Below are 21297 nucleotides of genomic sequence, written 5' to 3'. Positions count from 1 at the left end.
ACATAACTTAAAATAAAAATAAATAAAATTTCATTTATTCATCCCATAGGGGAAATTTTCTCTAGGGTCTATTCTAAGTGAGACTGGAATGATCCAGGCATTAACCGTGGTGCAGCGCCCCAAATTGAGCTAGGGCAAGGTGACTTGCTCAAGCCACACAGTGTAGCGGTTGGTGATCAAACTCAGTACCTTCCAGGTACGAAGCAAAGAGGTACTGCTGAGCCATGCTGCCCCTTTAAAAATCCAGATAGAAGGCATAGAAAAACAAGTTTTCTTGTGCTGTCCATCTGAGTTTTTAAATAATGTATCATCAGAAGACAATTCAGGTGACAGTCTTATGTTTAAGACTTATAAAATCAAATCTTAATAGATCTCAATCTATTGATGTACAAAGTACACATTTTCTAACAAAGATCATTATGCAAATGTTGCTGCTTGAAGCTCAAAAGTAATAAATAACAAATAGTCACACAGAGTTGGAGCTTCAATTTCCATACCGAAGACATAATAATAATAATAGTAATAATAGTAATAATAATAATAATAATAATAGTAATAATAATAATAATAATAATAATAATAATAATAATAATAATAATAATAATAATAATAATAATAATAATAATAATAATAATAATAATGAATGACAATGACGACAACAATGATGATGATGACGATGATGATGATGACGATGATGATGATGACGATGATGATGATGATGATGATGATGATGATGATGATGATGATGATGATGATGATAATAATAATTTAATAATAATAATAATATATTATGTTTGTTGAGTGCTCTTCCATATCACGAGGAAGTGCTCAGAGTGCTTTACAGGGGCATCAACAATTCAATTTGGAAAATAACAAAGTCTTAAGATGCTTTTTAAACATATCTTCCGATGAAGAAGACATATGATGTGGATGTTTCAGGTTTCTATTTTGTCAACGAAACACCATGAATAAAACACTAAAGACGAAATCGTCTTAAATGTTTCATTCATCGTGTTTTGTTGACAAAGGGAAAACCTGAAATGTTCACCAGGGATGCCAATTCAGGAGGCAAAAATTTACTGAACATTTTATGTAAACACATAGACCAACCCCTTTCTGAGTGCTGAACTCCAGTAAAAAGACATTATGTACTTACTTTTTCCGTTTAGCAAGTGATTGGAAAATATACTGAGGGTTTATAAATCGGCAAACCTTGCTTTACATTATCTGTCTTAATTAGACTGAAGCCTCCATTCAATTTGATAAATGTTATTTATTAACCAAAATCTACGACAGTTTTTTCACTTCCCTTAAACAAGGATATCTACTTGCAATGGCAAAATAAATAAAAGTTAGACTTTGACGACCAAATGTGAATAAACAGGATGGGAAGACAACTTACTGTTGAGGCAATCTCTTCATGTGTCCTGGCATGAAAGGCATGAAGATTATCTTGACTCCTTGAACGATCGATTGAACATCAAAACCATATTTGGCCTGAAAGGTATAAAACATAACATGTTAAATAAATTAAGGAGCAGGCACCAGTATAAGATAAAGATCTGAACAAGTGTATATGAAAGGTGTCAGACAAAAGCAAGAAAGAAAAATAGAAGAAAAAAACCATCCCAAAAAATCAGTCGACCTAGACTGGGGATCGAACCTCAAACCTTCTGATTACCTGTCAGACGTGTTACCATTACATAGATACCTGTAAAGAAATGGGGTGGTCTCTGTCATGTGCTCCATAAATAGCCAGATGGCTCTTGATAAAAAATGACACTGAAATCACACTTGAGGTTAGGACTTTAGAGGACTTGATTTTGAAAGTATTTCCTTTTCTACCCAAAAGGGGAAACAACTATATATAACAAGGGCAACGTACTAACAACAAAGGTAACAAATATATTTAACATAAAAGAATAGGGTCTAATAAGGGGACATAATTCATAACTAACTCAATGAAAATATTATTTGATTCTCTTCTATTGATCATTCACACAATAACTATATACACTATAAATAAAAGTCAATCATTACAGTCTCAAATAAAATTTGTCACCTTTTATTGAATTCAAATTGAAGTCAACGATTGGATATTGTGTGATGAAATTTCCACATTTTTAATATTTTCAAACGTGTTACAAGATGTCATTGATAATCTCATAACGAAATATCTCACCTTAAAATGGTCTATAAATTGCTGGAGAGTAAAACTTGGCATTCCCTTCACCTCCCATTTATCCCATATACTCACTGATAAACCTTCTCTGAAAAACAAATTTAAAGACAGTAATAGTATTTGATATATAAAAAAAAGGCTTGAAGACAAGAATTATTTGCTTTAAAAAATGTGGGCCTTTATATAGCGCAATATCCACTAAACGTGCTCCAAGCGCTTTACAAGGGGTCCCTTTCCAACAGTAACACTAACATCTAGGATGAGACACGATGCCTGTTAGGCGATAATACAACTTTTTTCAGACAGAGACAAACACTATTAACTCAGATACTCATTTTACACCTGAGTAAAGGAGAGAAAATGTGAGTTGGGACTTGAACCCAGGACCTTTCGATTTGAAAGTGAGTGTCATACCACTAGACCACATAGCCACTCTTAGAATATATTCACTTAAAGAAATGGCATAAAATGTTTTGATAGAATCTTAAAACTATGTTAAATTAGATTGTTATCATCGTTTCCAATATGAGAAAAGGAAGAAACACCCTGCTTACTTCATTGAAAGACAGACAATCATAATAGCAGACCAGATTATAGGGATGAAAAAGTTCCAACCTTATTTTTTAAAATCTAAGTATGATTTATTCCTGGTGTATAATTTGTGGTCATTTTGTTTCATCCCCCCCCCCCCTTTTTAATTTCATAAATAACAATAGAAAATGGAAATTCAATATAATCAACGAAGACAGATAAAAGGGTAAATTTGAGTTTCTGTTTATCAACAAAACACGATGAATGAAACACTAAAGGCGAATGAGAAATGTGAGAATGGCATTGCAAAAACACCCTTATCACATCTCTCATTCATCTTGAGTAGATGTTTTTAAAAAAAAATATAATGCAATATCCACTAACATGCTCAAAGCGCTTTACAAAGGGTCCCTGACCAACAGCAACACATAACATGTAGAACGAGACAGGACTCCTATTAGGTGATATTACCATTTTTTACTGACAGAGACAACACATCTACATATGATTTTTTCCTATCATTTGATATGTGGTCATTATGTTACATTTCTCCCCTTTAATTTTCATGAATGACAATAGGTAATTGAATGGAAGCTGCAATTTAATCCAACGAAGACTGATAATGTGTAAACTTTGAGTTTTCCATTTATCAACAAAACATGATGAATGAAACAATAAAGACAAATCAGAAATGTGAACACCAATCTCACATCTCTCATTCATCTTCATAGTGTTTCATTCATCGTGCTTTGTTGATAAAGGAGAAAAATTCATTATCCACATTAAAATATAAGGTCACAACTTTCCTACATTGAAATACAGACCTTAAAACAGTCTTTGCAACAGGTCCAGGCTCCGACAACAACATCAGGGGAAGGGCAAGGTTCAAGAAACAGTTCTTCAAGTCTTCCAAAGGCGACTGGCGTAAAACTTTGATCAATTCAATGGTCACCAGACCTGACACAGCAGCCGTTGTGGTGGCGATTGCTGGGACAATTCGACCTGCAATCTTTTTGATTTTCAGTCTGTCTCCCTCATCTATACGGTACATCATTGCCCTTAGATTCTGAAAATCAATGAAGTAAATATGTTATTTTTATAATGAAATATGACAGAGATTTCAGTGGTAAATTCATGATGTCAAATGACAGAGAGTGGACAGTAGTAATTTCAGTTCCATGGCTCATAAGGATCTCAAAGACTACTAAATCAGTGGCAAATTAAATCATTTGCATTCTATTCAAATTATCTTGAAAGAAAGGGAAATTTAATTTCATTAATAAGAATTTAACAATTAATTTTCTAGGGAAGATAATTTAGTAATTGATAATGTGTGTAAGTGAAAATCCAGAGGGGTATAATATAGTATAGAGTAAGATTGGATTCTATGTGCAGCTATGTGGTATGACATTTGCCTTCGAACCAGTAGGTCCTGGGTTCGAGTCCCATGTGGCACATAGTTGAGTCCTTGGAAAAGGCTTTTTACTCGCATTCTATCACCATACTCAGGTGTAAAATGAGTACTTGGCCATTAACAGTGTTGTCTCTGTCTGACAAAAATTGTAATACCACCTAAAAGGCGTCATGTCTTATCCTACATGGTAAGTGTTGCTGTTGGCTATGGACCCCTTGAAAAGCATTTTGAGCATGTTTAGTGGATATTGCGCTATATAAAAGCTTCAATTTTTTTGTTCTTTTTAATGAAATGTTTGGAAATACAACTTCTCAGATTATTGAGACCATACCCACACACTCACACACATATTGCATTCTACTATGGTATAAAGATTGATGGTAAGAAAAACAGTTTTTATAACAGACACACAGACACAAAAAAAAACTCCACAAAAAGTGAAACTGAAATCTAAAATAAAAACAAGCAAGCCAGTCTGACAGTTATTCTTTCAAACGCCACTTGAAACTGGGATGTTAGAATAAGAACATCAGACATCGTCTTTTGAAATAGTCCATATACAATTGAGTCAGATGGGACGCATGGTACCCAAAACCATCAATGACCCAAACTCAGCCAGAATCATCGCAAACTACATAAAAAGCAAATCAGATAGGTATGCTATACGTAGATACAATGCATTACAATACATACAACCATTTACAAGAACAAACAAATACAAACACGGCTTTTTCCCACGAACATTAAATGACTGGATTTTTCTGCCACTGGACATAACGAACGTTGAATGTTTGGAAACTTTCAAAACAGTGTTTGCTCGTCAAAGTAATCTGTGACTGTTCTGTTTTGTTTGGACTGTAACTGAACATTTGCAGTGATGGGCCCATGGGGCCTTTTGCAAATACAAGTCATTGAAGATTGAAGATGGCTGGACAAGATTAGGAAGGAACAAATTTCTATGAATGCAGATTGATGAGAAATAAAAACAACAGAAAATAATTCAACACTTACGGTGAGAGCTGTTATATAGTCGATATGGCCATTGGAATCATCGTCTTTCTCAAACTCCAAAAAGTTGAGAGCATGAAGAGCTGTGAAGATGAAAGATAAAAGAATCTGAATTATGAATATACAAAGATTATCCTTTGAAATATTAATTGAACGGCTGTTTATCTTGTTTATTTTTTTTCACAATATTTTTTAAAAGGCAACATAGAAGAATTTGAAATTTTTTCTTTAAGCCATTTAACTACTCATTCTAACAATAATTCCATTGTCACATTTAAACTTTTTCATAATTCACCATGTAATAACATGAGGTAAAGTGATTCTTATAAAAGAAAATTTTACATTTTTCCAACCTTGAAGTATTAATTAAATCAGCTTTAAAATGTTATGAAAATCAAAATGATCCTCACCTTCTTGTCCTTTTGACTGTAGCACGTTGAGCATTCGATGTCCCGATTCCTCTACAATATCCCCTGACAGTGGCTGGTTTGTGACTTCCTCTTTCTTCACACTCTCATCTGTGACAGTTTGCTGTAAAAGATAAAACATCAAATTGACCAATCAGATTATAAATTTTTTATAAATTTACAAAGTAAAAAGCATGCAATTTAAATCTACAGATTTATCTAAATTCCATATTCTAATCATGCATTTCCAAAATTGTTTACAATAAGAGAATTTCAAACATTATTTCACATCATTCTTTTTGTTTTACTTAAAGAAAGAGACACAAAATAAAAAGTTGTTTTGTTTTTTTAAAGAAATTTTTCGAATTTCAATAAGAACTCTCAACAAGTTACAGGAATATTTCTGTGTGACAAGAAAAGTCCCTTACTCTTACCTTGGAGGAAGCTTTGAAAACGGGAACATTTACAAGACTCGTACAAGTTTCAATCACTTGCTTTTCCAACATCTGCAGAAAATAACAATATTAATAAGATAAATATCATTGAAATAATTATTTTCATCAGTAAAAATTGACACTGAAAACACAATCTCATTTAAACCCTAACAAACCTTTTATTTGAAAAAGCATTGACAAGGTGCAGTAATTTAAAAGTAGTTATTTATAGAGATTAAAAGGCATATTTACCTCTTGAGTATACTTAAGTCCATAGACGTCAGCTAGTAATCTGGCTGTTGTATTCACAAATAGAAAATGGCTGCAGACAAAAATAGACTTCTGTATTCAAATCTTGAATGAATAAGCATGTGAAATGATAAATTATAAAAATGTGTAACCTTGTTCTTTTTTGTTTTTTTTCTTATGGACCAAATAATCTATGGAAATAAAAACAAAACACAACAAACAAACCAAAAAAAAACTTTTAAGAAAGATAATAAATTCATGTTTTACAAAATCTGCACAGAACAAAAAAAAAACAAAAGTAAAAATGTCAAACACTGAAAAAAAAAAAATCCTGTGCGTAGCACTGTATGTTGGTTATCAAATGAAGGGCAATGGTTAAAAGGAAAACTAACTGACCACTGATTGAGTTAGTGTGTGTGTGTTTTATCTAACACCTTATAGTTTGTATTCCTTGCTGGTACTTACATGTCATTGTTATTTGAGAACTATGTTTTATCGAACACCTTATAGTTTGTATTCCTTGTTGGTACTTACATGTCATTGTTGATGTCAAATTCGATTGGGCTTGGAATTCGTCTGGGTGGAGCCCAAAATAAACCTGGAATTGGATGTATACAGGGCATTATATAATGTATACAAATTAGATTCTATAATCAACTAATAAATACTTTGAAAAATTTTATTTACTCGCAAATGTATTATGTGAGAATGCTTGTTGTTCAGGTCTTTATTTTAAGTCTATTAAATGAATGAATGCATGATCAGAATGTGGAAATGACCTGTTACAACACATTGATGTGATACTAAATTATCATTTCCATAAAGGATCAATAAAGTATATATGGTCTTATGACCTATAACATTACAAAATCACTCTCAATATATTATTGCTCCTTCTTAAAGTAAAATATGCATATATTAGAACGAGTGTCCGGAGAAGTTTTACATTCAGAGAGAGACATAACTAACATCATGTAATACATTTGAAAATTATGGAAATGAAAATCAAACTAACATTAGAAAATAGGTACTTGTACAAAAGAGGGAAATCTTTTTTTTTTTTAAAGAGAGTTTAATTTATCAACAATCTTTAAATTAGTAAATATATAACAATTACTGATCAATAAAATAAAATCCTAAAATATTGAAGAAAACAAGAGAGAAAAAAAAAAAAAAAGGAAGGGTGGGCAAAGTCCTTGACCTTATTTTCAGGTATGAGCAAGGTGACCATTTTAAAAAAAAATTATATTAATAAAAAAATAAAATATAACAAGAAAAATTCACTTACTTCCGTTTTCCAATTTTTGATCGGTTGGGAATGAATGAAGCAATTGCCTGGCCTAGAAAAAATGATGAAAGAAAAAGACTTCATTCAGTCTGAGTCTTCTCCCATGGAGGAAAATACCCCGAATATTGTCCAATGTATTTCATGTTAAAAAGTGGTCCTTCAGGGCTATAAGGCCCATGGAGTCAGAGTTTATCCACTTTCAATAGCATGAAATGGAAAATAGCAATTGCTTGCTACCTTTTGGACAGGACACTAGTCTATCGCAGAGTACTTTCCATCAGAGATCTAACAGACCCAGCTACTCAATCACTGCAGGATGGAAACCCATTGTCGTGCAATTTATTTTGTAGTATTCTTTTCAGATGTTACGGCTATGTGGTCTCGTGGTTTGACACTCGCTTTCAGATCGGAAGGTCCTGGGTTCGAGCCTTGTTCGGCGCATAGTTCAGTCCTTGGAAAAGGCTATTTACTCACATTCTCTCACTGTACTCAGGTGTAAAGTGAGTACCTGGCCGTTAACAGCGTTGTCTATGTCGGAAAAAATTTGTAATATCACCTAATAGGCATCATGTCTCGTTCTACATATTACTTGTTGCTGTTGGTCTTCAATTCCACCCCTTGTAAAGCGCTTAAAGAACATTTGGTGGATATTTTTTAAAAAGCTCAAGTTTGATGCAAAGAATTGAGGGCTACATTTTAATAAAAATTGACATACTCGTATTTCTCCTACCAGCCCTATAGTATGTCTGTCTCATGTATGCCTCGTGTCTCGTCCTACATGTTATGTGTTGCTGTTGACCAGGGACCTCTTGTAAAGCGCTTTGAGCATGTTTAGTGGATATTGCGCTATATAAAAGCTCAAAATAGTAACACCCATAAACATCACAGGTGGTTTTGAACAATGACAACATACCTTATGATTGAAATATTTTTCAAATTTGACCCTGGCGTGGCCTATACAGTCTTGCCAAGTGTAAGGCCGCTGGTGCATCATCTTGGACACTTTGACAGCCCCGTCTATGGAAGTACCTCGGATCAGCTCCTGGAGAAGTAGAAAACACATACACACATAAACACATACAAAACAAAAAATAGATTGAGATAATTTCAAAGAAAACGTTCTTGTTTATATATTTATAGATGGGGAAAAGAGATTAATCATCCATTTCTCTCTCCTTTCTACTTTTTTCCACTCTCCATCACCCTGCCCCATCTCTCTCTCTCCCCTCCCCCCCCCCCTCTCTCGCACTCCCCCCCCCCCCCCCCCCCTCTCTCTCTCTCTCTCTCTCTCTCTCTCTCTCTCTCTCTCTCTCTCTCTCTTTCCCATACCCTTGAACGATGTGATATTTCTTCTGCAGAGTCACCATTCAGCAGCCCGAACTTTTTTTTTCAGAAGAAAATTTTTAACGAAAAATCCAGAAAAAGCGGAATTCGGCAGACTCGTGAAAGATTATCATCATTACAATACTCTTCTCTATATAAAACACTCCATTCCCAGTTGTATGTATAGATAGGACAAAAAATAAAATTGAGCTTTTATAAAGCGCAATATCCACTAAATGTGCTCAAAGCGCTTTACAAAGGTCCCTGGCCAACAGCAACACTTAACATGTAGAACGAGACATGACGCCTGTTAGGCAATATACAATTGTTTCGGACAGAGACAATGCTGTTAACTGCCAGGTACTCATTTTACACCTGACATTGGTGAGTGAATGTGAGTAAAGAGCCTTTTCCAAGGACTCGTTTGTTTGTTTTTTTGTTTTTAAGTGTTTTACGGTGCTTGCAACACATTTAGGTTATATCAGCGCCAGTAAAAAGGAAGAAAATGGGATAGTTAAAAGTTCTAGAATTGCAATTAAAGAACCCAAGAAAAAGTAAGACATAGGGGAACTAGGAACAAATAGGGATCAGATGAAGATTCCAAGAGCATACCACCAATGTACTTGGTTTGAGATCGTTTGTTTTGTTTGTTTTTAAGGGTTTTACGGCGCTTGCAACACATTTAGGTTATATCAGCGCCAGTAAAAAGGAAGAAAATGGGATAGTAAAAAGTTATAGAATTACAATTAAAGCACCCAAGAAAAAGTAAGACATAGGGGAACTGGGAACAAATAGGGATCAGATGTAGATTCCAAGAGCATACCACCAATGTACTTAGTTTGAGATCACCTAAAAGTCTCATCCAGACACAAGCACAGGTCCCAACTAAGAGGAATACACTCAAATGTTTACCAATCATATAATATAATTTGTAAACTAAACATAATACAATGCATAAGAGAGAGATGATTTACAAGAAAAGAAAAAAATCATCTCCCAAAACTATAACTATACATTCGACTGTTTCCCTCCCAGCCAAGGAGCTCCGGCAAGGATCAGGACAAAACCAAGTAATCTCATTCCACGACAAAGACAGGAAACAATTGGAAAACGGGTATGGGGGATAGAAGACATAGCATGTACCTCCCTGCCCACTATGGGAGGGGTTTGAGATCACCTATAAGTCTCATCCGGACACAAGCACAAAATCCAACAAAGAGGAATACACTCAAATGCCTACATTATACATTGAAAATAACAAATATAATAATACATAACAGAGAGATGATTTACAAGGAAAAAAATATCATCTCCCAAAACAATAACTATGCATTTGACTGTTTCTCTCCCAGCTAGGACTCCGGCCAGGGCCAGGAAAAAACCAAGTAATCTCATTCCGAGACAAAGACAAAAAGCATTTTGGAAAACAGATATAAGGGGATAGAAGACACAGTATGTACCTCCCTGCCCGCTATGGGAGGTCAGGATCCCCACCCAGTTTCCAAGGACTCAACTATGCGCCGAGCGAGGCTCGAACCGAGGACCTTCTGATCTGAAAGTGAGTGTCATACAACTAAACCACATAGCTGCACATGTTTTTAAAATTTTATTTTTTTATTTTTTTTATAGATAGGACAATATTTCCCATCCAAGACTTACCTGTGACACTTGTTGCAGATCAGGGCAAGTTTGAACAAATTTGTTGAACAACTGCGGTTCTTGCACAAATTCCTTTTCAAACTACAGATGAAACAGAAAGATGAAACACTTCAGTAATCCCTGCTCTGTTGTTGTATTTAAAAACTATAGTACATGCAATATTAACCAAATAGCACATACTGTGTTCTTTAATTAAAAGGCAGTGCTGCTCTGAAAGTACGTACAGTGGAATCCACATAAAGTCCACACTCTTAAAGTGTAATTCTGCTTACAGTCAACACTTCTTGTTGGTCCCAAATAGTCAGCTCTCTATCTTAGTAATAAATCAGTATTCATTTTTCAATGTTGTCAATTCAGGAGGCAAAAATTTACTGAACTTTTAAATTAACACATTGACCAACCCCTGTCTGAGCACTGAACTCCAATAAAAAACACAGTGTACTTAACTTTTATTTTAGTTAAGCAGGTGATTGGAAAATATGCCGAGGGTTTATAACATACTGAATTCTGTAAATATATGGAAAATTGGCAACCTTGATTTTTGTTTATTACTTTTTACAGTCCACAGCTTCTAGCAGCTTATTATCACTTTGCTCTCCTAAGTGTGTTTCATTGATAATGGATAAAGTCAACCTTGCTTAAAGTCAAGCAAATCTTTCTGATCCAACAGTATTCTCTTTAACAGGATTTCACTGTATTTGCACTAAATATGCAAATTGGGATTAAACGTTCGAATAAAACCCCAGTTTCTACTTTATCCTTTAATTTAGTAGTGGTGTTTTAATCTGGAATATAAATGTGTGCTCGTTTGGCAAAACCCGTCGGAAGTCGCACAAATAAGTTTTGAGATACAAGCAAATAAAGGTGAAAAATCAACATCTGTATGATTTCCTTTTTTTCACTTCGTTTTTATTATCCATCCAACTACATTCTCACAAAAGGATTTTACAATTTGAAGCTTATAGATAATTTAATGGATATTTTTTCTGAGCTCTTTTGTTGATGCGAAATATGTTTGTCTTATCTTTAAATATTTTGGATCTCCCTCCCTTCAAATGTGAATAATTTCGAACCTAATTAAAATAATTACAAAATTCAAACTGCATTTTGTCCAGAAATGGTGACTCTATTGAAATATATAATAATATGGGATTCAAATTTTCCGACTTCTGACGGGTTTTGCCAAATCAGCACACATATAACGTAAAAAAAAAAAAAATGACAACCCCCTCCCCAATAATAATCGGTGCGAAAATGAGATAAAAAGCTTCAAAATAATCAGAAATGAAACTTTTTAAAAAGTAAATTCAAATAAAAACAACATAGAAATGGCCATATTTCAATTCAATTCCATTCAAAGGTTTATCTTTAGGCAATTGTCAATGTAAATCATGCATTATCTTAGAATTTACAATCAACAAATTACAAAAGGTAAAAACAAAAAGAAAAGAAAACAAAAAAAAAATCAAAACATGGAAAACAAAAACAAAAGGAAAAAAAACAAAACAAAACAAATAACCAAACAAAAAACAAAAAAAAGGAAAAAACAACCCAAAAGCCCCAAACAATAGAAACCAAAACAAACAAAACAAAAAACAAAACTAAACGTAAAAAAAACAAAAAACATACTTATTGGTCTGGAAATTCTCATGGGAATAAACAACTCTGCAATATCTCATTTTCAAAATAAACTGAAGGAATAAAATAGCAATACCTTATCCCTTGCCCATTGTATACAATGTTCTAAGGCTGCTGGGAAATGTTTGACTGTACAATACGGGTAGTCCTCATCACCAGGGTCTTGCTGAAAAGTCATATTATAGTCACAAATTATCATCACAGAGTCGGGAAGGAAAAAAGGAAAGGGTAACACACAGTCTCACATATTATCTAGAGATAGTAAGGATCAGTGAAATTATGACATAAGCATTGTAGTTGATATGAAAACAAAATGAGATTTTATATAGCACAATATCCACTAAATGTGCTCAAAGCACTTTTCAAAGGGTCCCTGGCCAACAGCAACATTTAACATTTAAGACGGGACATGACACCTGTTAGGCGATATTACAATTTTTTTTTCGAACAGAGATAACACTGTTAACGGCCATGTACTCATTTTACACCTAAGTACGGTGAGAGAATGTAAGTAAAGAGCCTTTTCCAAGGACTCAACTATGCGCCAAGTGAGGCTTGTACCCAAGACCTTCTGATCCGAAAGCAAGTGTCGTACAACAAGACCACATAGCCGATATGAAGATGATAGATGAAAATGATGACGACGATGACAACGAAGATGATGATGATGATGATGATGAAAATGGTTGTTATGCACCACAAGCCATGCATACCACGAAGGACAGGCAAGACACTCATTGATGGCCAGTCAATAAGATACTTTATTGCAAACTTAACATTGATATATGACATTTGTAATATCACTATAAAAAAATTATAATATCCCCTTACAGGCATCATGTCTCATCCTACACGTTGCATGTTGCTGTTGGCTATGGACCCCTTGTAAAGGACTTTGAGCACATTAAGTGACTATATAAATGCTCAAGTGTTATTTATTTGTTTTTATTTTGACTACCTGGCTGGTGTACGATTCTGTGAGATGAGGAACGATGACCTGTACATGACCTTTGGTCCCCATTGTACCAGACTCCAGCAGGGCTTTTTGGTTGGAAACACAACGGCTGAAAAAATACAAATTTTACAACAGGAATTTGTAAAACTAATAATTCATTATTTAAAAAAAAAACAAAAAACAACAATAGACCTCAACGAATTCTCATTATGTTTTACGAGGTGAAATGTGCAAATATTTGAGTGAAAACAGAATAACTCCATTGGGCTCTTACTGGCCATTTTCTGGACTTTTCAAAATGTCAGATGCATCAAACATAAAAATAGATTTTTAAAACTCTAAAACTCAAAAGGAATAACTTTGTGCAACATATAATTTTGTTCAACAAAACAAGCTGTACAGCATGGCATTAAGTTTTCATAACTATGACAAAATAATTTCCTCAAATTTCGTGATCTACAGAGGAGATCTGAAGGTAACAATATTTCTATAACTATAGGTATGGAGAGGGTTGTATCGTATTGAATGTAACAATCTTTCTATAACTATATGTGACAATCTTTCTATAACTATAAGTATGGAGAGGGTTGTATCGTATTGAATGTAACAATTTTCCTATAAGTATGGAGAGGGTTGTATCGTATTGAATGTTACAATCTTTCTATAGCTATAGGTATGGAGAGGGTTGTATCGTATTGAATGTAACAATTTTCCTATAACTATAGGTAAGGAGAGGGTTGTATCGTATTGAATGTAACAATCTTTCTATAACTATAAGTATGGAGAGGGTTAAACCCAATTAAACCTTCACAAATTGCAAAACTAACTCTATAAGAGAAAATAAAATGAGTTGAAGAGTTACCAGTCCATGTATCTCCTGGCCTCCACATTATCCAAAGCATTGACAAATATGTCCTGACTCTCAAAGAAACCATCGGTGTAGACGGTTGTCTCCGTTTGGGGACAAACTGGGAAGAAACAATAAAGACTTGTTGCGTTAAAAATTTACAATTTAGAGATTTACAAACTGCCTGTAGTAAATTTCAATATCAAAAAAATATTGTTATCTCACTTATAGTAGCCGATTGCTAAAGAAAACAAATAAAAACACTTGAGCTTTTAAATAGCACAATATCCACTCAACCTGCTCAAATCACTTTACAAAGGGTTCCAAGCCAACAGAAACATTTAACATAAAGGTCGAGACACAACGCCTTTTATACAATATTACATTTTTTTTCAGAGACAACGCTGTTAACGGCCAGGTACTCATTTTAAACCTGAGTACCATGAGCGAATGTGAGTAAAGAGCCTTTTCCAAGGACTCAACTATGCGCTGAGCGAGGAAGTATTGGAAGCCAGTGGTACTCCTTTCAAAATAAAAGTAAGAGAAGTGAAAATCTAAATATCAGGCTGACACAATTGGCTATTTATGGTTTCCCTGATGCATTCGGAAGAGTAATTTTATTTTCTAGTTTTGTTTTTTCAGGGCATTCAATGGGGGATTATTTTTAGATTTGGCCAAAAAGATCAATGAAGAAATCATATAGGAGACAGCTAATATTCTCTATTTCATCCAAAAAGTATGCATATATTATTCACCAAAATCTTTTTCTTTGGCTTTGGAATGAAATATCTGCTGTAATATAAGATGAACGTGATTAATCCACTTCTGGAAATTTGCAATATTAAAAATGTTAATGAGGAAACAGGAATTGGTAAAAGTATGTTAATAGTTATTAATAGACATTATAAAAAAAACCCGGAATAGCGGTTTCAGTGTTGCTATTTTTAGAATGAAGGGTTTTGGGACATAGTCATTTTTGTCACTCAGGGGATGGCATTTGACTGTCTCCCTCCCAGCTATGGATCCCTGCCATGCCAGGGATAAAACAATGCAACCTCAATCCGAACAAAGATATAGAGCAACATGGAAAGAGAAAACAGATATGGGAGGTACAAGACGCAGAAAATGACCTCTCTGCCCACCATGGGTGATCAGAAGACCCCTTCCCAGCTCTCCCTGCATTGGTCCGCCTATAATGCTGCAACTTATATAGATATTTTTTTTTAATTCAAACATAATTTTACTCAGATAAGATTATCTAATTAAACTGAATCCATGACCAGGAATCTGGCATTTCTGACATGTGGTTGATTTTGGACATGAAAAAGGACAAATTTGACATAAATGTCTACCTACCTTTATGCTGTTGAGCTTCAATCTTCATATCTGAATTTAGAAAGAGAGAAACATTGTTCATATCAGATCTGACAAAAATGAAATAACAAAAATCATTGGTTTCAACAGATCAAGCCGAATTATTCCGTTAGAACAAATTGCACGTACTTAGCGATTATCATCAACAAAGGAATGCAACACTTGAAATAATCATATCAAGATAATAAGATACTATAAGGGAAATAATTTTTAAGGTTTCTTAAGCATGAATTTATACCTGGATTATTTCCCTTTAATTACTTGATTACAAAATTGACACATTTTTGATAAATGAAAACATGTGCAGTGCTTTCGTGCATCACGAAGAAAAGAAAAAATGAACAGCATTTAAAACAACAGGCGTGACAGAACTAACATCAAAGTTTATCATAATCGTATTGCTCCAATCACATTGAAATACCCAGTCCACTATAAGAAAATTAACAAAGATATAACCAGACATTGATGCCAATTTACCACTGATTTGGTACTTATAGATATTTTATCAAAAATGGCTTTTAAATTTAAACTCTTAAATAAAAGGCTGTATTGATTATTTATAAAATATCCATTTTATTTAAGCCCACAGTGCTGTGTAACGACTACCTTTATTGATATCTGTTGCTGCCTGAGCTGCTGTGGTTGATTTTGGTTTCTGGATGAAAACAAAAAAACAAATGATGGTGAAAATGACAAGAGTTCATTTTGGGTAAAACATTCAGTAAGATAGGAAAACAGTTTCATTGTTTATTATTTGACAACAAATGTCATGTTTGAAAACAATGCTAAAATATTGAATTTCTATACACAAATATTTGATTGAAGGTGCATCAATCAGAGTTGCCAATTCAAGAGACAAAAATCTACTGAACTTTTACGTCAACACATTGACCCAACCTCATCTCAGTACTCAACTCCAGTAAACATTCATCACATACTTTTTTTTCCATTTGGCAGTTGATTGGAAAGTATACAAAGTTGTTTTTAAACATATTGAATTCCGTAATACATACAGAAAATTGGCAACCTTGATCGTCCCTTCATTCCTTCCATTTTATTAGGTGTGAAGTAAAAGTTGCTTTCTAACTGAGAAGATTTCAAAGCCTTCAAACCAATTTAAAATAGCTCATAATCTTACTTGAATATGTCTTGGTCTAAACAGGAACTGACGATTCAAATTGGATTTTTCTATCAAGTCGTTATCTGTAATCGTGAGCTGAGGAAATAAAACCATTCAGACATAAAACAAAGCCTGCAAAATCAAATAAAACAAAGGCAATCAATTGCAACATCTTACATCACACATCAATATAATGTGACAGGGTCAAATAGTAGTGAATCAAATTTAGGTGTGTTTTTGTTATTTAGGGCTTGACGGTGCTTGCAACTCATTGAGGTCATTTCAGTGCCAATAAAAAGACAGAAAATAGGATAATCAAAAAAGATTTTGATTAATCTAATCAAAAGCACGCGAGAATAAGTTAGACAAAGGGGAATTGTTCATATAGGGAACACAGGTAGTTTAAGATCACCTAAAAGTCCCATCCTGGTACAAGCACAAAATCCCACCAAAAGCAAATATTCCTTGACATAATAAATAGTAAAAACAATTTTATAACGCTCTAGTTTAGTGGTATATATATATATATATATATATATATATATATATATATATATATATATATATATATATATATATATATATATATATATCTCTTTTTAAAAATAAACAAATAAATAACGTTTTTAAAAAAATACAATAAAAAGCAACAATAAAGAAAAAGAAAAAAAAAACTTTAAAAACTAAAACAAACAACAACCATAATCAACACTATGACAGAATTTCAGACATAAAAAAACTAATAGCTATGAAAATTCCACAATACAAATAAAGAATAGAGTTACCTTTCCATTGCCAGTGCTGATACCGAGAAGAGCATAATTTTTAAGCATCTCACAGCCAATCGCTCCACAGCCAACCTACAATTGGTTAAACATTTTATAACTTATCCTTCTTATAGGTGGCATTAGGTCATTTAATAAAAAAAAAAAGAATTCAACCATTCTATTTCCATAAAAACCAAAACAACAAAACCAACAGCAACATTATGTTTATCCACTATCAATTTCAATACGATGATGATGATGATGATGATGACAATGGTGGTGATGATAATTACGAAGTTATTAGTGTGCATGTATGTGCGTGTGTATATATGTCAATATAGTATGTCATGTTTGTTCTTCATAATATGATATTGCTATGAATGTGTAACCAAATGACAAATAGCCACTATTTTGAGGACAGTAAAGACATTATAATTATCATTATTATTATTATTATTAAAAAAAGATTAACAAAACAACCAAAAAAAAAAAGAAAAGAGAGAAAGAGAGAAAGACACTTTATTGTATTTGTGAAGATCAAAGACAATGATTTTAAATCAATTCAAGTGTAATAAAAATAAGAAGAATGAGTGATTGCTTATATGCATGGATCTTGGAAATCATGCATAGTGTGTTTATAGCTAATTCTATCTATTAAAAATGACCAAAAAAAAGGACGGAAAAATGAGCGTGCATAAAAGCTGAGTCCACTTGGTTGAGCATGCTTAAGGCAGGGGTGAATTTATGTAGTAAAAATTCTTATTCGTATTTATAGTAATAGTGTGCTTTTAAAAAAAGCATGTATGTGAAGAAGAAAAAAAGCCACTTACCATAAATAAATTAGCGTTTGCTAACATTTCAATACCGTTTTGTCCAATGCAAGTTCTTAATGAATCATATCGATCACCTCTGGTGAAAAAGAATAAAATTCATTTTTAAAAATGTTTAATTGAGCTTTTATATAGCACAATATTCACTAAATGTGCTCAAAGCACTTTACAAGGGGTCGCTGGCCAACAGCAACACTTAACATTTAGGAAGGGACATGACGCCTGTTAGGCGATATTACAATTTTTGCGGACAGGGACAATGCTGTTAACGGCCAGGTACTTATTTTACACCTGATTACAGTGAGAGAATGTGAGTAAAGAGCCTTTTCCAATTCTCAACAATGCGCCGAGCGAGACTCAAACCCAGGACCTTCCGATCTGAAAGCCAGTGTCATACCAAAAGACCACATAGCCGCACAGTTATCATCATCATTTTATTCTCTAATGATTGAGAGGAAAACTATAAGTAAAGATTCATTATTCATAAAATCAAATTATTGATAGTTTTTTTTTTCTTCTTTTAAACACTAATAGGCCCTTCAAGGGTTGTTTGTGCTTTTAAATTCATAAAAGCAAATGAAAACGCGAGTTCTAACTCCAAAATTAGAAATAAGCAAATGCTTGAATGAGGTTTAGACACAGATTTGTTGGGCACACAAATATATGAGGTGAAAGACAAAGATCTAAGCAAATGTATATGAATTGGTGCCAGACAAAGCAAAAAAGAAAAATACAGGAAATAAAACATCCCAAAAATATCAGTCTACTTCGACGCCGTTTCATAAACACTTGTTTAGATCTTTATCTTACACCAGTGCCTGCTCCCTAGTTTCTCGAGGTAAAATACCCAGGTTTATACAAATATATAAATTAGAGCAATAACTTTTTTTTTTAACCAAAAAAACCCCAATCAGTTGAAGTTACAGGATAAATTAAAAAATCACCTTGGTAAAAACAGATCTGGACTGCAGTCTTTTTCCTTGGGCAAAACCTCACAAGAATCCAAGTACAACTGATGAAAAATGGAAAGAGAGTTTTACTATACTGATATAATGTTAGGCATTAAAAAAATGCAAACAAACAAACAAACAAAAATTGAACCTTTATCGATCCATTTTTCCAACACGCAGTCTGATTTCAAACAATTCTATCACTAGAACTTCCAAGCACATTTTTGATGCTTACCCATTGGCTAAGAGGGGTGAATTTCCCTGTGAGTGACTTCAATACTTCCTGGGCGACGATACCACCAAACAGGGCACAAAGAGGAGGGAGACATCCAGAGGAACACTTACACAGCAAGGCCAAAAACTTTTCATCAAAATCAGGAACATCAAGCTAATAAGAAATAAAATATACAAATAGAAAATAATAATAAAAATAAATAAATAAAATAAATTCCCTATATTCATCCCTAACAGGAAATTTTTCTTTAGGATCTATTCCAAGGGAAAACTGGAATAACCCAGGCATCAGCCGCAGTGCAGTGCCGCAAAGTAGTGCAGAGCGGTCCCAAGCATGTTTAGGACTGCCGATTCTACAGTCCCTGGGAAATGAGAACCGCAAGGACGGGTTTTTTTTCGACATTGGCCATTCACAAGGCATCGTGGTACTGTCAAAGGACCGGTTCTTTTTCGACATTGGCCAATCACAAGGCGTTGTTGGGACCGTGCCTGCAGTAGATAGCTGTAGAACCGCTAAGTGTAAGTGATAGCGGAGAAGGCGTGTTGCCTCAAAAAATGAAAATAGTGCTATAACACTATCCATTAAGCATGTGTGTGTGTGTGTGTGTGTGTGTGTGTGTGTGTGTCTGCGAAGATTGATGGAGCGGGTCGGGTCAATGTTAGGGAGTGAAAGGAAAAGGGATTGTTAATATTTTGTGTCTGTGACATGCTGGACCAAAAGTATGGGAAGTGGGAAGAGTTTGTTTTGATTTTTTAAATTATTTTTTTTGGGGGGTGGGGGGGGGGGGGGTTGTTGTTGTCTCCATTCCTTTTTTCTCTTATCATGCGGCTATGTGGTCTTGTGGTATGACACTCGCTTTCGGATTTCGAGCCTCGCTCGGCGCCTAGTTTAGTCCTTGAAAGACTCTTTACTCACATCCTATCACCGTACTCAGGTGTATAATGAGTACCTGGTCATCAACAGTGTTGTCTCTGTCGGAAAAAATTGTAACATCGCCTAACAGGCGTCATGTCTCGTTCTACATGTTACGTGTTGCTATTAGTCAGGGACCCATTGTAAAGCGCTTTGAGCACATTTAGTGGATATTGCGCTATATAAAAGCTCACATTTTGTTCTTTTTTTAATAAAAAAAAAAAGATTTCTACCTTTGGATAGAACGCTGTCTATCCCAAAGTACTTTTCGCCAGATCTAACAAACCTAGCTACCCATTCACTGCTGAATAGACAGGGAGATCAGAAGAAGAAAAAAAGCTCGACTGCACCCGGGATCAATCTCTGGCCCCTTGCGTGTAAAGAGAGTGCTCTATCAACTGAGCTATCAGGCCCCCCAAATAATCTAATGGTGGTTTTTTAAAATACAGACGTTATAATTGTTATTTTTGAAGAAAGCTATAGTATGTGAAACTTGTATCATTTGATTAGTTAAAACACCAAACGAAATAAAAAATATTATTGTATCATCAAATGACAACAATGCGATAGAAAGGAGTGGTGACAACAGATAGCCAAAAGAAAAAAATCGGACCAGCTAGGTTCGAAACACACACACGAACACACACATACACACATCTTATAGTAGTCACATTCATTTCAAAGAATAACCCATTAGAGAAGATGGGTGATGTCCTCAAAATAGATCATTGTCATTGCAATCATTAGTGTGTAGTAAATCAGGAAATTGACCCTGAGTAATGGAATCATCCAAGCCGTCTCGCGGCCCCTCCTACCCCACCACACACACAAGAGGGCGGATGTGCACGAGGGGGTTGGTGCAATTAATTAAGTGGGATGGGTGGTGATTGGTGGAAGAGAGGCAAACGACCTAGGCAAAAGAACCGAGAAAAGGCAGTAAAGAAACTAGAATCGCTAGAACCGTTCAAATAGAAAGATGAGAAGTGAGGACCGCCAACGGTTCTTCACTTTGGGACTGGTCCTCCGGTCCCAGCTAAGGAACCATGGGACCAGTTCTTGGGACCAGTCCTCAGCGCGGCACTACGACAAAGTGAGCTAAGGCTAGGTGACTTGATCAAAGCCACACGGTGCAATGGGTAGTCGAACTCGGTACCTTCCAGGTACGAAGAAAAGA

At 34.5% G+C, this 21297-nt stretch overlaps 1 protein-coding gene across 3 annotated transcripts in view; it reads right to left on the bottom strand.

Moving 5' to 3' along the window:
- LOC144965000 (ubiquitin-like modifier-activating enzyme 6) overlaps positions 1-21297 on the bottom strand; it is a 41162-nt gene that overhangs the window by 3539 nt on the left and 16326 nt on the right. For all 3 annotated transcript variants that reach the window (XR_013643963.1, XM_078899843.1, XM_078899845.1), the window contains exons 14-34: positions 19212-19364; positions 18971-19038; positions 18027-18105; positions 17215-17289; positions 16448-16525; positions 15916-15964; positions 15292-15321; positions 13951-14056; positions 13092-13197; positions 12210-12299; positions 10496-10576; positions 8427-8555; positions 7514-7565; positions 6760-6823; positions 6229-6298; positions 5977-6048; positions 5546-5666; positions 5139-5218; positions 3538-3779; positions 2183-2270; positions 1403-1497 (exon numbers count right to left, since the gene is read on the bottom strand). Coding sequence is in view for 2 of the 3 variants with exons in the window: in XM_078899843.1 (XP_078755969.1) it covers positions 1403-1497; positions 2183-2270; positions 3538-3779; positions 5139-5218; positions 5546-5666; positions 5977-6048; positions 6229-6298; positions 6760-6823; positions 7514-7565; positions 8427-8555; positions 10496-10576; positions 12210-12299; positions 13092-13197; positions 13951-14056; positions 15292-15321; positions 15916-15964; positions 16448-16525; positions 17215-17289; positions 18027-18105; positions 18971-19038; positions 19212-19364 (1928 nt within the window). In the remaining variant the exon portion in view is untranslated. The remainder of the gene's footprint in view (positions 1-1402; positions 1498-2182; positions 2271-3537; positions 3780-5138; positions 5219-5545; positions 5667-5976; positions 6049-6228; positions 6299-6759; positions 6824-7513; positions 7566-8426; positions 8556-10495; positions 10577-12209; positions 12300-13091; positions 13198-13950; positions 14057-15291; positions 15322-15915; positions 15965-16447; positions 16526-17214; positions 17290-18026; positions 18106-18970; positions 19039-19211; positions 19365-21297) is intronic.

The sequence above is a fragment of the Berghia stephanieae genome, chromosome 2 (assembly GCF_034508935.2).
Source record: "Berghia stephanieae isolate SIO BIC M18660-M18661 chromosome 2, UCSD_Bste_1.3, whole genome shotgun sequence".
NCBI classification, from domain to species: domain Eukaryota; kingdom Metazoa; phylum Mollusca; class Gastropoda; order Nudibranchia; family Aeolidiidae; genus Berghia; species Berghia stephanieae.
This window is presented reverse-complemented; position numbering and strand designations above follow the sequence as displayed.